Source organism: Dermacentor andersoni, chromosome 7 (assembly GCF_023375885.2).
Source record: "Dermacentor andersoni chromosome 7, qqDerAnde1_hic_scaffold, whole genome shotgun sequence".
In the NCBI taxonomy this organism is placed as follows: domain Eukaryota; kingdom Metazoa; phylum Arthropoda; class Arachnida; order Ixodida; family Ixodidae; genus Dermacentor; species Dermacentor andersoni.
In genome coordinates, this window is record NC_092820.1 from 30791005 (window position 1) to 30806464 (window position 15460).

Here is a 15460-nt window from a genome sequence, read left to right on the forward strand (position 1 = left end):
TTCCTCTTGGAAGTGCCTGGGTTGTTGAGATCATGTCAACATTGGAGCGAATAATTACATTTTTTTTCGAGGGTGGAGGGATCACTTACGTAATGGTGACTGCTTATTTTACGTGCACTAGCATGCCATGAACGGTGCATGCATCGCTACAACGCAGGCGCCTGGTTGAATTTGAAAGCACAGCGCGTTTTATCTTTTTCTTAAGAGCTGTACTATTACGAGCAACATGAAAGCGAACACAGGAATGCATGAAAAACAGCCTCGAAACAAACTCGGAGCGATACGCGGATGGCGCTGTGAAAAACAAAGGGAGAAAGCTGGGCGCTCTTCCACTAACTGATGGAACTGCCACCACGGTGGCATATCTACAAAGCAGCAGCTTACATCATTTCGCCGATAATATGGTACCGTCCGACAGCCGATAACACGGTAAGCGTCGCAGTGACTTACACCGATTCATTTTCTTTTCTTTCATTCATTCTTCTTTTTTTCTTCGTGCAACTGCTTGATAGTACTCTTAGACCAAGCTTGCCGTATATTTCAAATCAATTCTTTATTTGAATCGACGCACCTCGAACAACGGCGGCGCTTGAACCAATGACGACAGACGAATAGAATAAAAAAACGAGAAAAAACATTGATATACGGTCTCTCATGCGGCTCTGTTGCACCAAGTTCGTTCAGCTAAATTCACGTAGCACACTGCAGTGACCCACGGAGAGCAGTCAACACTGATTTTGTAGCCTCAAGATGCCTCGACTGCCTCTTAAACAGGGGTAGATACAATACAAATATCGAAAAGAGGTGATACGTAGCGTAATATTGCTCTCGTGACAGGCCGCTCATTGAAAACGGTCAACCGGATTATCGAGGCTTACCGAGATGAAGGACGTTTAAACGATGCGCCGCACCGGAGACGACCCCAATCAACAATGAACGACCAAGACCTTTGCATCGTGGCTGCCGTAAGCGACAAACTATTGTAAAGTGCGAAGGACGTTCGAGGTACGCTTGGCCGGGACAACTCGAGCGACAGCATGGTACAACGATGGCTTAGAGAAGCAGGACTGCGAAGTCGTTTCGCCGCACAGAAATCTCTGCTCACCGAAGCCAACAAAACAGCTCGCCTGAGGTTCGCTATTGAACACCACGGCAGGAGCGAGAGAGAGTGGATGTATGTGGTTTTCTCTGATGAGTCCACGTTTTCGAGCCACTGGGACCAACGAAACAGAGTGTGGTGGACAGGAAACACACGCCTTAGTGCGCAGAATATCCAGGATGTGGCCGCCAGTGGACGCGTCTCTGTGAACGTCTGGGGGGCGATTTCCCACGAAGGCCAGGCCCACCGGTGAGAATTTATGGGAGGTTCACCAGTGTTGGATGTTGCAATCTGCTCGAGCGTTAGATAATCCCCTATGTGTTGAACGGGCCACAGCCGGATGGGTGTTAATTTTTCTACCAGGACATGCTTTCCGTTCACAAATCGAAGGACGTGGCGCGCGTTTTGGAAGAGCAAGGGTTAATACAACTTCAGTGGTGCGCGAAGGGTGCCGACATGAACCTTATAGATCACGTCTGGGGCCGTATGAAAGTGAACCTTTCGAAGAGACCCCTAGAATTGTCGAACTCCGACCAACTATGGGAAGCAATAGAACAAGAGTGGAAGTGCCTTCAGCCTGATACCACATTCATCGAGGCTCTCTACGCGTCTCTGCCCCAAAGAATGGAGGCCTTCGTTCAAGTCGGCGGTGGCAAGATGCGTTATTAGGTCACCAACGAACAAAACGAAGGACGGGCGTAAGCTGGGATGAAGCTATTACCTTATTTCATTTGCTTAAATATTTTTACGCGAAGGACGAGTCAGTCAGACGAACAACTATTTACAGGTTATATTTACGACAAACGTTACAGCGCTGACCGCTTAGACTGATAGCGCGAGCCCGGTTCGTTCTTCCTCCTCTTTTCTGGAATGATGGCGCCCACGCGCCTCGTTCAAACAATCAAATACCAAACGCATGCAGCATAAGCTCCCGGCGGCAGAAGCGACGTCCCGTAGCGTCTAAATGCCATCACTGGGAGGGTGATACTGCTTCAGTCGTGTAACGTGCGCGATATCACTGGACTAGGAAGCAGATGGGGTGTCAGGGGCGATATCGTAGGTGACGTGAGTCACGGCACAAAGCTCTCGGTCTGGGCCTGTGTAACGAGACAACAGTTTTCCGACAAGCCGACCTCACGCGACGGAGACTGTAGAAGAAGCAAAGAATCAGGCAGGAACTGCACGTCTTGGTGTCGCCGGTCGCACAAACGCCTTTGACTCTCTTGGGATTTCATAAGGCGGTCACGGGTAATTTCCGTTGCGTGGGCACTGCGGGCGATGGCGTCAAGTACATATTCACTCGTCGGTGCCGCGTGAACAGGAAGGGTTGTGTGGAGAGGCAATGCTGGTTCCCGGCCAAACAGAAGGAAAAATGGGGAATAACCGGCTGTGTCGTGGCGCGAGGAATTACAAGAAAATGCGGCAAATGGTAGAGCGAGGTTCCCGTCAGTGTGGTCTGAAGAGACATATTTCCGAGCATGTCTGTGAGAATGCAATTGAGACGCTCCGTGAGGGCATTTGTTTGCGGATGGTATGACGTGGATAGCTTGTGCCTCGTGGCACAGGACTGCAGGATGTCCGCGCTGACTTTTGATAGTAATGTTGAAGTTTGATAGAATGTTGATAGAATTGACAGAATTGCTAGAATGATGTTGTCGCGGAGCTCCATGTAATAAAATCACGTTGCGTAGAAGTAAATCGGCGACATCTGTGGCGCAGCTTGTAGGAGGCGCTCGGGTGATGGTGTAGTGCGTGGCGTAATCCGTGGCCACAGCGATCCACCTGGCCCCATAGGTGGAAAGAGGAAAAGGGCCAAGTAAATCCAAACCAACCCGAAAGAATAGTTCTGCAGGAATGCCGAGTGGTTGAAGGTTCCCAGCAGGGAGCGTCGACGGTGTCTTGCGTCACTGGCATTTCTCACACGCAGCTACGTATCTTCGAGCTGAGCAAGCAAGCTCTGGCCAAAAGATGGAATAAGTGGAGGGAGCTGTCGGGAAGTGACGATTACAGTCAGTCAATGATGATACGCAAGGACGGGTCAGGGCGCTGCTCGTCGGCGACATGGAGAAGTTCAAAAACGGAGAGAACACAAGCGTCGGTGTCCGTGTCTGACGTAGAGGTCGCGTCTTAGACTGGGTAGATAGAGAGGAAATCTGCGTCCTGGTGTAGGCGTCCTTACTTATAAGTCACTGCGTAGGGATATTCATGTGTCCTGATGCCCGGTCTTTTCAGACCGAGGCGGGCCGCGTCCACGTCGGCACCGCCAGGCCGAGCCTTATGGCGTCAATGTGGACCCTCTGGACAGCCCGTAGTTGATCTTGATATGAAGAGCTTGATATCATCTTGTGCCAGTAAAGCCATTATTCTTCGGGGTCGGCGAGAGTCGCGGGACAGCCCGCCAGCATGTGTCCGATGTCAATGATGCCATCGCACACGTTCCATTCTTTCCTAATTTCTCTTTCGGGGTGAATTTTATTTATGAAATACGGAGTGGGGGTACGTCCCGGTTTGCAGTAAACGTAGCGTGACTGCCTGAGCCCTGTTCAATTTTACGTATGGCAGTGGAGTTGCCTACACTCCAAGTAGTAATATTTAGTGGTGTCGGTGTAAGTTAGTAAGTGATCTTTATGCTCCCCGGAATGGTAGTGGGCGTCGGTTCGGTTCTGACCGGCACGGCAAGCAAGTCCTCCCGCCAGGTCGTTCTTCACCTTAATGACTTGATGACTTGGTCCGTCTGGTTTGAAATGTGTTGAATGGTATTGAGGTTGTTACTTCCCGCTGCTATGTGGAAGCCTAAATCTCTAATCTTTTCCACCTGGTTGATCGCGGATCCGTCGTTACAGCGTAAGATAATCTGGGTTCCTCCCCGGGGACGTAGCCCCTGGGGCTTCGACCCCTGCGCCGCTGTTTTAGGACCAAAAGCTCCGATTTTGCCGCCCAACAGTTGAGTCCCATCTCGCCTAGCGTGCTTTCCACGGCGTGTATGCTCTCCTGCAGTCTGGTCTCCGTTTGGCCTATGTTACCGTTGGCGCTCCATATGGTTATGACGTGGCCAGGACGACTATCACGCGCACCCTCCGCGCGCATCACCCTGATTCACGTGTTGCGGCGGGGACACCCCCTCGCCTCCTCCCCCGCGCCGGCCTCTCCCGCTGGGACCGCTCCTTTCTTCTCCGTCTCCGCGTCGGCTGCTACAGCACCGCCGCCCCATCCCACAGACTGCGCGGAACTGGCAGCCCCGCATGTGCGGAATGCGGCGAGGATGAGACTCTCGCACATCTCCTGCTGCGATGCCCATCGTTCGATGCTGAGCGCACCGCGCTTTGCACATCCTATCGTCGAGTGGGTCTACCCTGCAACACGGAGACAGAACTCCTATTTCCCGCAGCCCACGCCTCCATCGCCAAGAGAGCGTTTGCTGCCCTTCTCGACTTTTTTGTCGAAACACAACTGAGAGCGCGGCTATAAGCCCCACATTGCTTCTTCTTTTTCAACCCTCTTGTCTTTTTTTTTTCGCCCTCTTTCATTCTCTCTAATCTTTTTCTCCCCACTTCCCCTACCCTGTGCAGTGCTGTTGAGGTGTCCTCCTTCGAGAGACAGTTACGGCACTGCACTTCTCTCTTCCCTTCACCTAATAATCACTACACACACATATGGTTATGTCATCGGCGTATATTGCAAAGTGTATACCTTCTATACTCTCCACTTTCCTCGCGACTCTGGTCATTGCTAGATTAAATAACATGGGCGAAAGAACGGCCCCTTTCGGGGTGCCCTGTTTCCGAGGTTCATCACCTTCGATTTTAGTTCTCCTAGCGTGAGGCTCGCTTGCCTACCGCCCAGAAACGCCTTGACTACGCTGTATAGCCTCTCGCCCAACCCAAGCTCGGACCTCGAGCATGGCCTTGTGCTCTATGCGATCAAAAGCTTTTTCAATATAAATATGGGCGGAACTTTGAAACAGCCCAGACGAGAGCAAGACATTCGCGCTAGGGAATCGAATAGTTTTGCTCTGCAGTTGTCAGGAGCCGGCTGGTGTAGGCTATAATGCGGTCGGGTCCGTGTTGGCGTTGCGATAAGACGGCGTCAGTCCCATATTGATTGGCATCAGTTCGGACCTCTGTAGGTGCGGATGGGTCAAAGTGGGCTAAGACCAGTGGATTGGTGAGAGTTGTGATAAGGCGTGAAAATGCAGCAGCCTGAAAGGAACCACACGTAAAAGGCACGTCTTCAGAAGTTCAGTGAGTGGTCGAGCGATTGCTGCGAAATCTTCCACAAACCGTCGGAAATAAGAACAGAGACCCTCAAAACCCCGGACGTCATTAGACAGTTTTAGCAGAGCGTTTGCTTGCGCTCCGCTCCGCACACGTTTCACGCGCGCCGGTGGCTGCACAGAATGCATTGATTTCGCTTATCTAACAAAAGCACCTTCCAGAGATGCCACTGACGTGCTCTCAGCTTGGCGGTAAAACGATTACGAAAGCAACTACACGCTCCCTGACGCACCACTAAATCAGGTTCCTAGCGGAACGTGGTCAGCGTCTCACGTTCCGCTGCCGCTATGTGTGCTGTGCGCACGCGCGTCAGTGTTCCCAGTAGCGTTTTGCTGAGCGGCTGCCTGCAATTGTTGTGACAGGCCAGTCTGAGTGGAGCGGACCGTAAACGCTCTGCTAAAACTCTCTATTGACAGACGGAGGTACAGGAAAAGCCGTTACTGCTCGAACCTTCTCCGGGTCGAGTTGCACTCCGGAAGCCTCGAGGAGATGGCCTAGCACTGTAATCTGTCGGCGCCCGAAGTGGCACTTCAGTGAGTTTTCTCGGAGCCCAGCCTTGCGGAAGACGTCAAGGATAGCTGCGACGCGCTCAAGGTGCGTCTCAAATGTAGCATATAACACAAGGACGTCGTCGAGGTAACAAAGGCAAGTTGACCATTTTAAACCTACAAGGAGAGAGTCCATCATCCGCTCGAAGACGGAAGGGGCATTGCATAATCGAACGGTATAACCTTGAATTGGTAGAGGCCATCTGGAGGTACGAAAACAGTCTTTTCTTGGTCTTGCTCATCGGCGGAAATCTGCCAATAACCAGATCGAAGGTCGATGGACGAAAAGTATTTGGCACCATGAAGACAATCAAGAGCGTCGTCGATTCGCGGTAAAGGGCAAACGTCCTTTTTAGTAATTTGGTTGAGGCGGCAGTAATCAGCGAGAAACGCCACGTGCCATCATGCGTTTTAACGAGCACGAAAAGCGACACCCGAGGACTCGACAAGGGCTCGACAACACCTCTGGCGAGCATCCTGTTTACTTCTGGCTGAATAACTTGCCGCTCTGCCGTGGACACGCGATACGGTCGGCGGTGAATGGGAACGGCATCACCAGTGTTGATCCAATGCTTAACAAGGGAAGTCTGACCAAGTGGTCGATTGGCAGTGTGAAAGATGTCGCGGTAGGAAAGCAAAAGCCGATAGAGGGCGGCTGATTGGTCCGGTGCGAGGTCCTTAGCGACCATGGGACGTAATGGGCCGTCGAGGTTCAAGGAATCCTACGGGTAATCAGGAGGATCTGGAGGCGCGTCGGCTGGAAAGGCAGTGAAGTGGTCGTCTGTCACTTACCAGAGCGTGGTCACCGCTATGCCTTCTGTTAACGCTTGCTTCGCCAAGCCAAAATTGATAACGGGGAGACACACCCGATTAGCGCAAGGGTTACGAGGGAATGTGGCACAGGATGTTGTGCGCCAGGAGGACATCACGAATAGTTGCGACGACATAGTCGCCATCAGGCACGGTTGCTGTTCAGGCTAATTCGAAGAAGGTTAGGGCTTTTGGAGGTAAGCGAACAAACGCTGCAGTGCAGAGGGTGTTCGGTGGTTCAGGGCGAATGTATAAAAGAAGAGGAGGCTCGAGACAAAGCGTACTGGTGGAACAGTCGATGAGGGCAGAATGCGTCGTCAGAAAGTCGAGCCCGAAGCTTAGGTGATGAGGGCAACTGGTCAGCACGGTGAACATGACAGGAACTTGGCGGCCAGCACTTCCTATGTCAGCAGTGCACATACCCCTGACGGCAACAGTGGCGCCATCGGCGACTGGTACGGCTCAAGTGATGGCAGGCGTAAGAACTTTTTAGAGGTGACGACATAGGTTAGCGCTCAATAAGGACACTTGGACTACGGTATCAATTAATGCTGTCGACGGAACACTATCGATGTCTACTTCAATTAGGTTCGTGTTGGTGAGGAGCGTCAGCGGAGGATTTGGACAGGACGAACGTGATGCAGCACTACCTCCAAGAGCAGCATGGCCTAGTTTTCCGTCCATCGGTTTGGCGAGGAGAAGCGGCGAGGCTGGGGTGATGGGAAGCGACGGCGCTGAGGCGAAGGCGATCGCATGGAGGAACGGCTGTCAGGGGCATCGGAAGTAGGGTACAGACGGCGAGGCGAATAACGGCAAGCGTCGGCGTATGGGCGAGGAGCAGGGTATAAGCTCCAGTATGGCAGCATCCAGGTGGTGCGGCAGTGGCGGGCTACATGGCCAATGCGGTGACAGCGAAAGCAGATCGGTTTGTCGTCTGGAGTTCGCCATTCAGCAGGATTGCGGGGTCTGGGAGCGAAATTCTGGTCATTAGAGGTTGGGGACATGGAAATGGGTGCCGAATCAGGTCGGTAGACAGAGCAGTTGGTAGGGATGCCAAAGTTTGCAATGTCTTGAAGCAGAACTGCTTGAATAACGGAAATAGTGGGGGCCGCTCGGTCAAAGGTGACGTCAAGGGGTCGTGTATGAAGGGGGGCCGGACTCGCCGCTTCTATCTCACGGCGAACGATCCGTGTGACGTTCTCTTGAAATGGTCGTGCAAGAGGACGTGGCAGGGGTATTTTGGAACCGGGTAAACTGTGGGACGACGCGGTGGCTTTCGGCTACCTCGAAGCGGCGGCATTGTTAGACGATGGCATCGACGGTAGAGACGCCGTTATAGACGAGCAAATGAAAGGTGTCGTCCGCGATGTCATTTAGGATATGGCTCACCTTCTTAACCTCGGTCATATGTTCGTCGACTTTCCAGCAAAGCACGAGAATTTCCTGTATGTAGGAGACATAGGATTCGGGCGACGACTGGACACGGGTGGCAAACTCCTTTCGCGCAGCTTGTTGGCGACCTGACGGGTTGCCGAATTGGTCGTGAAGCCTCTCTTTCAAGATGTCCCAGCTTGAGAGCTCGACCTGATGGGTGTAAAACCAGACACGCGATGTCCCGTCCAGATAAAAGACCACATTGGCAAGCATGATGGTGGCTTTGGCTAACACGCTCATACATGCTGAGCCAGTCGTCGACGTCAGCGCCGTTTTGGGTGGAGAACATTCCAGGATTACGGAGGCTAGGATCTCTAACGTACATTGTGGATGGCGCCGCAGGTGTTTGTGGCGACGGGGTAGGTCCATCGGAAGCCATGGCTGAGAAGACGACTGTGCGGCCGCTTCGGAGCTCCGTGGCGAGCACGGGGAACGTTCCACTTCCACCACAATGTTACACGAAGTACGAGTCAGGAAGACGAGCAACTATTTATAGATTATATTTACAACAACGGTGGCAGCGATGACCGGTTATATTCACAGCGCGAGCCCAGTTCGTTCTTCGTACCCTTTTCTGGAGTGATGGCACCTACACGCCTAGTTCAAACGAACATATACCGCAGGCGTGTAGCAATATGTTTTGAATATTCGGCAAGCGCCAATAAACTTAATTTGAACTAACCCTTACAGCGTATTTTTTCCGGATTTACAAGATTTACCGTGAACCAATATAGAAAGAGTGCTACCTTTTGTAACGACTTGGCGCATAAAAGTTCTCACTGTCTGTTGGCGATGCGAAGCTCCGCACTTTGCAGACGCACGGCGGACGTGCGAACAGTTGTTAGAACAGCCTCCCCCTTTCCACTTGTTTTCTGACGGCGGCCGCTGCGTATCACCCATAGCTGGGTCTGAGGGTGTTTTCTACGCGTTCCTGTGTTCCCTTTCATATTGCTTATAACAGTACAAACATAAGCACAAAATTACTGATTTCCCTGTGCTATGACGGTGACTGCGCATGTATTACCTACCATGTCCCATACATAAAGCGTTTCCCCGTACTCACGTACGTGTTACTAGGTATATTTATGTATTGTGCAGTACACCGATTCCGGGAATGTTTATGTGAGGATTATACCAGATAAAAACCGCACATGGGTGCACCCTTTATTGTAAACCGTTCTCATTGCTGTAGCGGCCTGGCTGCCTCCGCCTGACCCATTGAATGCGTACACTTAACGCTGTGTTGTAAGGACGACCCTCACACTGCACTTTGTGTGCCTTGCAAGTACGAACTCCACAACTGAGTATATTTAGAAGATCGTGCAAGTATAGAGATTTAGGAAATCTGTTCCCGCAGGAGTTTTAAACAGGGACTCACTATAATACTACCTACGGCATGCGCTCTGACCTTTTCATTTCAGCGCAGTCGCAGTGGGTAGCGATCTCCATACAAGTTATTTTCGCCTGAAGTTCCTTTGCCACTTTGGCGAGCTCGTAGGTATTTTTATGCGAACGCTGAAACATCATATGAATCGCCATGAAATAAAACTGGTTTCTGGCTATGTACTCGTCTACTTCCTTGATGTGCCGCGCACTCTGTTGTCGCCGGGCTGCATTCAGGTTCGTGAGGCTCTCTCCTACTCTCGGGGTCCCGCACCAATTTAAAGTGGAAGCGCTCGTACTAAATGAACAGGGTCTCTTGTCCGAGGGCCTTGTCCATTCCCTACGAGGAAACCTGTGTTTTCAATACGAAGGCCTTTGCCTTGTCAAGTAATATTTAATTATAAAATGTGTTGTTTGTCCTAAAGAAATATATTCACTCACAATCTGAAAAAGTCTTACAGTTCATGACAAGCGGCTGCGAAACGTATAACAACATTTTGTGAGTGTATTGCTCAAGGCTGCTCCTACTTTTCGCCAGTTCTGGCACGTCGCATTTCTTTCTGGTGGGTGTGCTTCTAATCTCACACGTTCTCGAACAGGATAACATTGCTTTATAGCCACAGCAGAACGCTATATTTAAATATTTATTGGGCCAAATTGACATTTATCGTGTCGTCATCAAGTGACGGTGAAGAAGTACTTGGGAAACCGATTTTTGTAAACGAGTACGTCTTCTTTGTGTCTATGAGCAATGAAAGGCTCAGTAAACCCGTTTTCGTAGCTCGTCTACTGGTTGAATTTCCTCTCTAGCACGAACCTTCTCAGCATACTTTCGTTTTTATACGCTTGATTGCTAGAAGGAGTAGCACAGTGCGATAAAAACTACAGAGACAAGGGGCCTGAGAAAGGCTGGCCTGCGTTTGGTAAGGCAGGTTAAGCTCTGTAAAAGGAGGCCTTACCGTCTTCGCTGGGCTAGGTTTAAGGCGTTTGGGGGGTTCGTACGTTAGCGGTAGCTGGCTTGAAAGGAAGACAAAAACAAGAATGAGTGCTGTCATTCAACGTTTCTAAGACGAGAGGAAAAGGAAAAAAGAAACGGGGTATCAGACAGGCAGCAGGAAAAATAAAACGCCATTAAGAAAATAGAAAGATAAAAAACGGTAACAGAGAGAGAGGGTGGCACACAGAGGCTGTTGGGTTGACGAGAGGATGGGACGCCTTGTTAGTACTGAACAGAAACCGTTTGTGTCGTACACGGCGTGCCTTTGCTGTTTTAGAAGATTCGTGGTGCGGTCAGCCAGCGAGCAACTAAAGTAGAAGAGCTGATAAATAACCTGATTATCCCCACATCAGTTCGCTGCAACAGCTTAGAAGGTATCAATATGGCGTCGCGACATCGGCGAAAGGATGGAAGGTGGTGGTAAGGAAGTGGCTTGGTCTTTCGGGAAGTTTAACCTCAGTGGTACGGCGTAGGCATCGTCGCGGCGTTATACAGAGGAAATAGGACGACCCTTTGTGGTGAAATCACTGAAGACGATATGCTGATGTCTTGGACTTGGGGATGTGCTAGTGGCGGCTTCCCCCCAAAATTAAAAAAAAAATTAACTTAAGGGGTTTTACGTACAAAAACAACTTAATGATTAAGAGGCACGCCGTAGTGGATGACTCCGGAAATTTCGACCGCGTGGAGTTCCTTAACGTTCGCCTAAATCTAAGCACACGGGTGTTTTCGCATTTCACCTCCATCAAAGTGCGGATTCGATCCCGCGACCTCGTGCTCAGCAGCCCAACAGCACAGCCATTGAGCAACCACGGCGGGTCGCCCCAAAATTAGAATACCATCAACAACAGAACACAGAAGAGAAGAGGAGGAAAACCACCGAAGAGGCAGGAGGGAGCAGGTGCACATTGCATAAGGGTTCGTAGGGTTGATACGTGCGCAGAAACGCGGAAGAAGACAATAAATTGAGTGCTAGGGTAGGGGAAGGCAAAAGCTGGAAAGAGAGGAATATGTGAGCTGAAGTATCGAGGTTATATTGCGGCATAACGTGCTTTTCTGCGTTTGTTAATGATAACAAAGTTTAAGATATCAATGTGCAGTGCTTAGCGATTATAGATTGCTACGAGCAAAACTTATTCCCGTCGGGCGTAGGCATTTAAACTTCAGTATGAGGTATGAATCCGCTCATTTCCTCTCGCATGGTGAACGACAATTTGCTTGTGGTATATGGAGCCTGGTTTTATCGAATTGTCATAATAATTCAGCTCGGCTGTATTGTACACTATAGGTGTTAACTGCTTCATACCTATTGTTTTCACCAGCAATATTCATATAAAACATGCGATTACTACTCCTTATTCACTAATATTTATGAACGCCTTGCAGGAAATCTGTCATTCCCGCTTGAAGAGGAGCCAGAGACGACAGAGTTGCCTAAAAAACAATCATCTCCGGTGGAACAACGCAATGTTGATGATCAATATGGTACGAATATTACTTAATCATTATCATAAACATCATCATCGCCATCATCATTATTGTAAATGCTCAGAGAGCAAGGGCTGGAAAAACTCAGATGTGAGCGATGGCGTACCACCTGTGTGTTCCAGCGCCGTATTCTTGAGAAGCTGGCGACGCTCATTTACCCTAATCATTTTCTACTTTCTGCTCCGCCCAAGAAGTTGCCACTCCAAAGGATGCAGAACATTACCAGAGTGGTTAGGTATTTTGCTGCCTTGCGTTTTGATGCAAGAAGCTAACATAAATCCATCGATCCTACGATAAATTTGCAACATTACAATCCTTCGACAAGAAAATTAATTTTCTTTTTGTCATAAACTAAACTACGTCGTTCAGTTTACTACCTTGGTTAGAATTTCGCAGGTATTGATGCAGACTTCGTAGTTCTAGATGATACTTTGTTTTATTCTTTCATAGAGATGGTTAGGTGTACTCTTGTTGTACTCAAGCTTCAGGATAACATCTTTTCGAGCAGCCTGCGGCGTAGTCGTGTGGTCGCAGAAGTTCGCGTCAAGGGTTCCAGGTTTTTTCGCAACTATAATGTGGGCTAGACATACCGGTGATGGTCCTCCTGTTTATGGATAGCTACATGTCAAATGCGGGAGTTAATCATAGCATCAATTTGGGAACGTCTGCTTGAAATACAGGACGTATTCATCAGAGGAACATTTAAATGATTCCTTACTGCCCAGAAAAGCGTAATTCCTAAAATGTGCTGTGGATGCTCTTGCGGTATCCACACGCAAGACGCAAGTAAAGAGATACGTGGCAAAGCCCGTTCAGAGTTCCCAAGACCCACGTCTATCAACACCCTCAGAAGTTTTATTGGCTTATGTTCTCAGTTTCGTCGCTTCATATGCAATTTAGCATCCATCATGGCGCCTTTGTCAAGTTTACTTTCCGCCAGTAACGGCATAGCAGCATGGTCACCTGAATGTGATGCAGCATTTCACCAGTTGCGCCACTTGTTGACCTCACCACCGATTCTTCGCCACTACGACCCTGATGCTCCCACGGAAGTCCATACTGACGCCAGCGGAGTTGGCCTTGGCGCGTCTTAGCGCAACGGAAAGCTCGCTATGATGAATACATCGTCGCTTATGCGAGCCGTACTCTAAAGAAAGCAGAATTAAATTAGTCCGTCACAGCAAAGGAGTGTCTAGCGATCATCTGGGCAGTAAGACAGTTTCGCCCACACCATTACGGCCGTTCGTTCGCCGTTGTTACTGACCACCATGCCCTTTGTTGGCGTTCTTCCTTGAAAGACTCATCTGGACGCTTGGGACATTGGGCCCTTCGCTTGCAAGAGTACGACATTGGCGTCATTTACCGCTCCGGTCGCAAGCAATCCGACGCTGATGCACTCTCTCGCTCCCCAGTAACGCCTGATTTGGCGTCGTTGTCAGCTTCCTCGTCCACCCTGTCACCGTTCACCATCACTGACATGCTCACAGAGCAGCGCAAGGACCCATCCCTTGCACGTAAGGACCCATCCCATGCTCCCTTCGACACGAGCACTGCGTCGCCAAGCAACCCACTTTTCAGTGCGGGACAACATTCTATATCGCCGAAACTACATGCCCGACGGACGCAAATGGCTCCTCGCTATACCTCGTCATATGCGCTCTGACGTCTGCGCTTCATTTCACGCCGACTCCCTAGGCGCTCATGCCGGCGTCCTCAAAACTTACACAAGGTTGCGTCAGCGCTATTATTGGACAGGCATGTACAACATTGTGCAAAAGTACATTCAGCCTTGCACTACATGCGAACAAGGCAAGACACCTACACAGCGTTTCACAGGACCGTTGCAGCCGCTACCATGCCCGTCTCGTCCGTTCGACCGCGTTGGCATCGACCTCTACGGCCCGTTTCCATGCAGCGGGCGTGGAAATCGGTGAATTTTTGTCGGCGTAGATGACCTTACTCGTTACGCTGAGACTGCAGCACTGCCAGCAGCGACCGCCCGTGACGTTGGTTTTTTCATCCTTCAAAATTTGATTCTTCGCCACGGGGCTCCTCGAGAATTACTGAGTGATAGGGGCCGTGTCTTCCTGTCGGGGGGCATCCAAGCTCTCCTCGCTGAGTGCAGGATAATTCATCGCAAATCGACCGCGTACCATCCCGTAACCAACGGTCTGACCGAGCGCTTCAGTCGCACACTTGGCGACATGTTGCGGATGTATATTTCATACGGCCAGTCAAACTGGGACACCGTACCCCCCTTTGTTACATTCGCGTACAACACCGCGATGCAAGCGACCACCGGCTTTTCCCCCTTTTTTCTTGTGTATGGCCGTGAGCCTTCATGCCCTTTGGACACCATACTGCCGTACCAACCTGACACTACAGAGTATACTCCGCGTTCCGAAGTCGCCAAATATACTGAAGATAGCCGTCAGCTGGCACGTGCCCTGACTAGTGAGACTCAAGAACGGCAAATGACACGACATGACATTGCTCATCAACCACCGCACAACTTTGCTCTTGGTTCGCTTGTGTGGCTTTGGATACCAGCCCGCATTCCTGGCCTTTCTTCCAAACTCCTGGCGCGTTATCACGGTCCATACCGTATAATCGAGGCCACTTCACTGGCCAACTACACCGTCGAGAGGCTCACAGTGTCACCAGACCTGCGCCGTCGTGGGCGAGAGACAGCACATGTCAACCGCCTGAAACCGTACTACGACCCGCTCATCTTCTCCGCGCCCTGAGTCGCCAGGATGGCTACGCTTCGCTCCCGGGGCATTGTAATGAAGCAGACGCGCCCCTGTGTATGTGCCGTCTGAAGAGGAAGACGAAGGGCCATGCCGTGATCTCCAGCGACCCCCGTGCTTCGGACAGCCCTTGCAGTGCCTTGATTTACCTAGCGTTCCACAACGTTGTAAACCAGAATAAAGCTCATCGCAATTTAGTTATTTATTTATTTATATATTTATTTCTTTATTTATTTATATATTTCTTTATTTATTTATTTATTTATTGATACTGTTAGCCCAAATGCCAATACAAGGTGGAGCAATCATAAAATAAGCTTCAAAGATCGCTACAAACACGAGCGCTACACAAATCAATCCAAAAAACACAACTGCTTAGGTGTGCCAATTTTACACAAGAATATAAGCATTGTATAACAGGCAACGAACATTACAAGCAACAACTGCACCAAACAAAATAATATTTTTAACATCACAAACAGAAACTTCAGTATCTCGCAGGATCATTTCAATCATGTCATGTTGCACATGCTGCTTATCATTGCACAAAAAGCTAATAATATGAGAGGATGGTTACATAGAAGAATAATAGGCGAGTACAGATTTTTCAAACTGTTCTCGAGAATCAATTTCTGCTATGCTATGCAGTAGCGCATTCCAATTTTCAATAGCTTTAG

General features: G+C 49.9%; 1 protein-coding gene across 2 annotated transcripts in view; it reads left to right on the top strand.

Moving 5' to 3' along the window:
- LOC129385937 (uncharacterized) overlaps positions 1-15460 on the top strand; it is a 199533-nt gene that overhangs the window by 123001 nt on the left and 61072 nt on the right. For both annotated transcript variants that reach the window (XM_055073112.2, XM_055073113.2), the window contains exon 5: positions 11932-12030. In XM_055073112.2, coding sequence (XP_054929087.1) covers positions 11932-12030 — 99 coding nt within the window. The remainder of the gene's footprint in view (positions 1-11931; positions 12031-15460) is intronic.